Consider the following 7,544-nt stretch of genomic DNA (forward strand, 5'->3'; position numbering starts at 1 on the left):
GACATACTTCTGAGCCGCTTTACAAAGTAAGTTACGTGTAATGCAGATAAGTCGCTCGGAGTAGTTCGGCAATTGGAGATAACTTCGGCTGCACGTTACTTTGCAACTGACAACGTAATGTGTCGTCGGAGGTGTTCATTTTGTGCTTTACTAGTAGATGACATTGGCCATGATGACAATTTTGGTTCTAAAAACTGAAAGAAAACATGGCTTAACTCGTAAGGTGCTTACCTATTTTCCCAGTGGGGTAGTTCGGTGCTTGGAAATAACTTCGGCTGCACGTTATTTTGCAACTGACAACGTAATGTGTCTTCGGAGGTGTTCATTTTGCCCTTTACTAGTAGATGACATTGGCCATGATGACAATTTTGGTTCTAAAAACTGAAAAAAAACATGGCTTACCTCGCAAGGTGCTTACGTATTTTCCCAGTGGGTAGAAAGACAGTAGCCTGCATAAAATGCACTCCGAAAAATGCACGAGTACACCACAACAATATGTACCCTCCATACATACATATGTATGTACTCAATATTTTTCATACTGGTGTGCCATATACACTGCAACCAGGGCTGCCAACTTGGCTCAAACCGTGCCATTTTTGGCAATATTTTACATCAAATGGCACTTAATTTTTCAATTTGGCACAAAGTGCCAAAATGGCACTTTTGAAAAATAGCAATATTTCAAAATATTTTTGTGAAATAATTTGCGTGTACTTCTTTTTCTCAATTAAAATTTTCTAATTTCTAAAGGTTATTCAACTGGTTCATTTTATTTTGGCATTGCACTTTTGTTTTAGAAATGTGATTCTTTTTAGCTACATGGGAAGCGTTATAAAGGATAGCACCTTTTTTGGCACTTTTATTTTTCTATTTGGCACATTTTGGCACTTTTTTATCCTTAATATGGCACCAAATAGCTAAGGATAGTTGGCAGCCCTGACCGGAACAAAAATAATACGATGTTTATTTGGTTCAGTTTATATTTGCTGCTACTTGCGATCACAATTCTGGTTTAGCATCCTACATAATCTACAAAAATCATAACCCCCGGTTTCAGGGAAAAAATCAACGTCGAAAGTTTCTAAAAGATCTCTCCAATCAGCTATGCATGCCTTCAGTTGAATCTCGAAGTACAAATCGAATGATGATGAGAAGCCATTTCCTTTGAAGTGCAATAGAAATGGTACTTGGCCGTCGCGTTGTGGCATCTACAGCAGCTGTCCTTCAATTACCTCATGGTAGCCGCGGAGCCTCCCCTATCACTGGACGTTGCTATATCTGTCGGAACTCAAATAGGAAACAACGCAAAACTCGAATGCTTTGCATATCTTGTGCTTATCCAATTTGTGATGAACATTCAGTTTCAAAAACAACGTGTATTTCTTGCGAAGAAACTCTCTAAAAATTTCAAAATGTATATTCTAAATCGTTGTTCCTAAATTGAATTGTCTCGCTTGTTACTTTTTATATAGTTTATTATCGCTTCTTATATGAATTAGCTCCGTTTGTGTTTCTTTTTTTTATAAAAAAATTATATATAATTAAAAATAATAATAATCTTTTTTCTTCATACCAGATATATGAAGGTACAATTGTACCTATGCGCTCTGACGTGGGTGTAAATTTAACTCGGCCCTCTATTTCAGAAAATAGTGGCCCATTTTGTTTTAAATTAAGGGAACATGTGGCGCAACAAAAATGTAGAGATGTCACGAAGATCCAGCCCTCTAAGTTTTCTGGAAAAAAAGTTATTGTAATTTAAAAACGCAAAAGTTACAATTGTACCTAGTCGCACGGATGAGGGTTAATGAATATATAACTTATAACTACATATTTGCTTTTTTTATATATAGTCTCACATACAAATTTTAAGAAAATCGCATGACAGCACAGTGTTTAGATTGTCGAAAAACTCTCGACTTTGTTCATATATTTAGACGAAATAACGCCTAATTTTGACACATTACTCTAGCTACGTCTCTCATCACATATTAACTGTTGTTGTTATTTCATAAAAAAGAGCATCGTTTTCTATGCCAAATATATTCTTTTCAGCGTTCTGGCATACCACTGTGATAAGCAACACACCATTTTTTTAAAATGTCTATTTGATTTGTGTAATTTTTAGAAAACAAAGTTGCAAAACATCAAATTTGACCTAGAAAAAAACTACTAAAGTGGGTTTTAAAATATCTAAGGAAAATTTTTTCTATATAACTGCACATTTCTTAACAAGTTGGAATTATCAAAACATTAAAATTCTACTCTGATTTTTTCCGGCTAATGTCGTCATATGGCCCATTGTGTGTCGTACGGAAACAGTTTCTTGTAAAATCCTATAAATTCCTGCAAATCGTGAAGCACCTGGAACAGGTGTGTTTCAACACGCGCCGCATATGATTTTTGTTGGAAAAGCTACTATTTAGGTACTGTATGTTCTTACTTTCGAGACATATGTAACTAGTAGAAGGAGCTGAGCATTTTCAAATCAACTTTTTCGTTATCAATAAATCATCAAAATTTTAATGGAAATAGCCTTTAAGAATAAAAAAAATCGGTTGAAAGTGATCACTTGCACTTTTCACGTAGTAAGTAGCATCTGTTTATTTACTTACCCTGCACCCATTATGAATGTAACTGCTCCACTTTCCGACGAATATTAAAATAAAGTCGCGCTTCTAGTAGGATTTGATGCTTTTCTTCCTACATTCACTTAACTTTTAATTTAAAGAATAAATTTAGGTACCAGTAAAGAACTGATTGCCAAATAAAAATGGTGATTCTAGCATAAAAACCGTCAGATTAGTTGTGAAGAGATAAGATTCTTGCATATCTTAAAAAATATGCTAATTAAAAATGTCTGTTTGAGGATTATAAAATTTGGGTGTTTAGCGAGTTCGGCACACATACACAGTGCGTAGGTCTTTGAACTTGAACATTCTGTTATCGAAAACAAAAGAGATAGTGCGTAGATGCGAGTTAATGACTCGTTAAATTTTCTTCAGATTAGCAATAACTATCATCAACTAGAAGAATAAAGTTATACCGATAGGCGACTTTAAAGTATCTACATAATACGAGTACTTATACGGATATGTTGAACTTAAATGCGAATGAGCTCTTGCGCTGTTTCGTGACATAATCCGCCACTTCGTATGCAAATGTGGTTAAAGCGCTGACACATGCCAATTGGTCAGAGGCCCAGAAACTATCAGAGCAGTAAACTTCTCCAGGTGAACTTAAACCAAAGAAGGCAAGGTTCATCCATAAGCCAAAGGTAAGCTTTCAATAGACTCGAATATGTGGTTGGTCCGAAGCTATGACGAAAAGCTTAATTTTTTGTGAGGAAAGAGCCGTTCGATCAATCGCGATGAAAATGGTATTACATTCGCACGAAAAATTCTGGTCTAAGAAAGAAGAGGCTTCGTAAACGGTGGCAAAACAAAGAATGACAATCAGCCCAATCCTAAAACACCCTCGAAGTTTTCTCTCTGCTGTTAAGTTTCTACCGAGAGTAAACTCTTTAAATATAAACTCTTCGGGAAAGGATTTTATTTTTTTTTTCAGAAATTGTGAGACAATTGTCAAATCTGGCAATCGAGGATCCGTTAGCGTTATGCTGTTCGCCTTTTAGCAATCATATTTTTTTTAGTTAAATTAAATTAACTGATAAATATACATTTTTCGTTTTAAAACAATAAAAATTACTAGATACAAGAAAATTAAATTAGAAAAAATAAAAATTAAATTAATAAAAGAAGAAGGAAATAGTACTTAAAAATTAAATTAGATTAAAAATAATTTTATTAAAAAAAGTCAGAAAAAAACAATAATTTAAATTTAATAAGATCGTAAAAATTAAAGTTATTTAAAAACAATAAAGTCTGAAAGATTAAAAGAAAATGAAAATAACAAAAGAATTGAGAACAAATTAAATAAAAAAAAAAAAAAAAATTTCTAAATAGTATATGCAATTAAAAACAAAATTTTGTCTTTTCTATACAAACTTAAAAAAAATTGACTGAAAAACAAAAAAAAAATTTATGAAAAAATAAAAGAAACTTCTAAAAATGAAATGAATTTAAATGAAAAATATTCTTTTTAAATAACAACAAAAATTATGTCGGAAAAGAAAAGAAATGCATAAAATTAGTTCCTAAAATTTAAATTAAATTAAAAAATATATATGAATTTGTTTTAAATTAAAACATCTGAAAAATTAAATTGAAAAAGAAAATATCTAGATAAAAAAAATAAAAAATATTCGTGATTTGGCTAGAATAACAAAAGTCTTTCGATCTACGAAAGACTTTTTGCTAACTTAGCCAGAATTGCACCATAAATAGAAGGGAACTCTTTTTCGATGAAGCGTTATTCCATGGCCAAATTTTTTTCCACCCTCTATTGTAAAAAGCTATTTAGATCAAATAAAAAACCGACCAGACTTGATTAACAGAAAAAGTTTTGTGCTCCCATTATCACAGCGCCGAACCACACGAAAAACTAAAAACGCTTGGTTGGGAAGTTCTGATGCATCTACAAAATAACTCGAATCTTTTTCCATTGGTTTCACATCTGTTTCGGTCTCAATAGAGCTCCCTTAGTGGTGCTGAATTTACTTGTGAAAACGCCACTGAAAACTATTTTAATCAGTTTTCATTCAAGAAGTCAGTAAAATGCATCAGAAAATATTTTGAAATGAAACTTTTAATATAAATTATTTGTTTGACAAATTAAATCTTTTTGCATAAAGCTTCATTTTAAATATGGCATTCTCTATTGACTTTGGGCGCATCCACACAGAAAGCCGAGCGGGCGGAGCAAAGCAAGGCGCAGCAAAGGGAAGCGGCCGGTGTTCACACTAAATGAAGCGAAGTAGTGCTTTCCCATCGATTTAGCTGCAAAGATACCCCAAAATTTACCGTCAACTAAAGCAGAAAAATATTTGCTTAATTTTCTCCAAACGATAAGTTGTAAAATTGGTTTGTATTTATTTGAATATTTTGATTTAAACTAGAACTTTCGACTACCATCCCTTCACCTTGACCTGATGGTCACTTATCCTCAAATGGGATATGTCATTTCTGCCTCTAGCAATTTCCACTTCACTCCCCACTATAGCAATAAAGCCCCATTTCTTTTAAGCCAACAGGTGGCTTTAAGGGCCTCCGGTGATAAGACACCAAGTTTTACCAAAGGCCGGTTAATATTTTCAACGCTCTGTAGGTCCTTTGATCAATGTGATAATTCGATAAAATTCTACTATCTAGGATTACACCAAAACAATTTACTAATGAATAGCACAACGCTAGTTTTTGACTGGGTTAGCCAGTTTTATCAAGTTAATTGTCAGCCAACTTGTAAAAAGCTTTCCACTTTACTACTTTGTAGTTAATTGTTTCTATTTGCAATGAAACTAAAGAATAAATATACTCATTCGCTAAGCTTTGTAGTGTTGATAATCAGCTTATAACTCAAGCAGGCCTATGATAAGACCTTTTTGAATGCTCATACTAATATTTACCCAGTCTGCCTGTTAAGAGAGCACTTTAATTATGAGCAAGATAATATATAATGTAATACATATTTAGAGATTTGGGCGAGTTCAATAAAATACGTCAATCGTTTCTCTTCTGTGCCAAGTGAAGCCAATAGGAAATGATAAATTAAGCCGAGAACTTCGCAACTTGGTGATTATGCTGCAGACCAGGCCTTCCTGTTCCTTTTCTACTATCAGCGGTTACCGCGTTGGAGAATTTTTGTCCATTTATTATGCTGGAACCTCGGACTCTAAAGACTACCATGTTTCGGGTGCCAGCGAATTCGATCAGTCTCGTTGGATTATAGGATATAAAGGGACCATTGCGTAGTCTGGTCTCTCTCTCTCTTGAAAAGGCTACACTAGACAAACATATAAAGGCTACAGGTTGCATTTCAACCCTGATCGCACAGATTACTGCGCCACTGAAATGGCTGGAATGCTCACATTCTCTGAAGAGAGGACTGGACTTGGCGGAACTTATGGAGAGGGAGAGCAGTGAACTTCCTTGCGGATGGAACGAATTGGACGGCAGGGTTGGTGGTGAGGTGTTCTACCGTGTGTTTTCCATCAGCACTAAGTTCAGGCTTCGGGACAGCTGCTGTGTATTCCAGGCGAAAGTGGAGGTGATGCAGTCACTGCTCCGGAATCCGGTGACAGCCAAGGAGGAGAGCATTTATCCTGATAGCCAAGCGACTATCAGGGTCTTAAGTGCGTTGGGGGTGCGCAACAACTTGGTTAAAGAATGTCTGCTTGCCCTCTCGGTAGCGTCGTCTGATTTGGATTCCGGACCACAGCGACATTGCGGGAAAAAATGTGGCTGACGTATTGGCTAGGAAAGTTATTCATGAAACATTATCGCCGGATAAAGAACGGACGGACGTACCATTGATCGCTTGTGGTGCACTCTTGGATAGAGGGGTCTCATGTCAGCTCAGCGAGCGTTGGGAGAAAACCAGGATATGCACGATTACAAGGTCCTTCCGAGGAGCTCCAGGGCACTGAGATTAGACGAATTCGTAAATAGATAATCGACTCGAGGTTTTTATTGATTAAGTATTGGGTGCTGTTCAAAATGTGGTATTACTAAGGATAATCTCCTTATTGTCTATGTGAGTCTCTGTCATACGGGGCTGCCACCTAACCTAACCTACCAAAAAAAAACGCAGATACAAAGTGTAATGAAAACGAAAAAATATTTAAAGAACATGTCGGCCATATGGGATCCTCAATTTAATCCTACTTTAACAAAAGAAAACTTATGTTCCTAAAATAACCGTAAACCTGCTTCTTTATAGTAGTGATCCCACTCTGCACAAATCTTCGCTTCCGGCCACTCAATAAAGCTTAGTTTATCACTAATGTTAAGACAATATCGTGGCTCCGCAGGTTTCAGTGGCATCCAAACTAAGGGTTTTATGTTTTCCCCATTTGGATTTGAGGTAGCAGCAAATTTGGTAATCCAGTTCACCATGCATTCGATCATCTGAAATTCTTTCGAATCGCGTTTCAGTTTGAAAGACGTGGGTAGTAAAAAAATATAAGAAAGTTCATCTACATGCGAAACACCGCGCAGTCCATGGCCGCAATGCTTTATGCGAAATAAATTAAAATCAGCAGAGTCAAAGTCAAAGCGATAGAGGTAAGTGTGTGCCGTTGCATTGGCGAGACGTGATTGCAGAAAACGATGTATGGGATGATACATGAAATCGTATGAATTCATCTGTAATGGCGTTTTGTTAATAAACAAAAGTATGTGCATTTTATAAATAGACAATACTTACGTGCATAACTTCAAACGCCTGCTCAACACACAATTCTTTCGCGCCCAAATGCAATCGAATTAGTTTTCTTGCTAATTGCTGCTTCGTTGATAAATCACACTTATCACGCACTTCAAGTGACATCAAGTATTCCGGATGCAATCTCAAGGTATCATATAATTTCGGATTTTGCGTGAAATATTTGTAATGCATTAGTGATTCGAACGAATTACTGCCCA

At 35.6% G+C, this 7,544-nt stretch overlaps 1 protein-coding gene across 1 annotated transcript; it reads right to left on the bottom strand.

Moving 5' to 3' along the window:
* Positions 1–4,482: 4,482 nt before the first annotated feature.
* On the bottom strand, positions 4,483–7,544 carry LOC118755907 (esterase B1-like; the record flags this gene model as incomplete). Its single annotated transcript, XM_036490707.1, is given in 2 exon segments — positions 4,483–7,265; positions 7,327–7,544. Coding segments are annotated over 2 exon segments (674 nt in total), but the record flags the coding sequence as incomplete, so codon positions are not given.

This window comes from Rhagoletis pomonella, unplaced genomic scaffold, assembly GCF_013731165.1.
Source record: "Rhagoletis pomonella isolate Grant_MI unplaced genomic scaffold, Rhpom_1.0 Rhpom_scaffold_07875, whole genome shotgun sequence".
NCBI lineage: Eukaryota > Metazoa > Arthropoda > Insecta > Diptera > Tephritidae > Rhagoletis > Rhagoletis pomonella.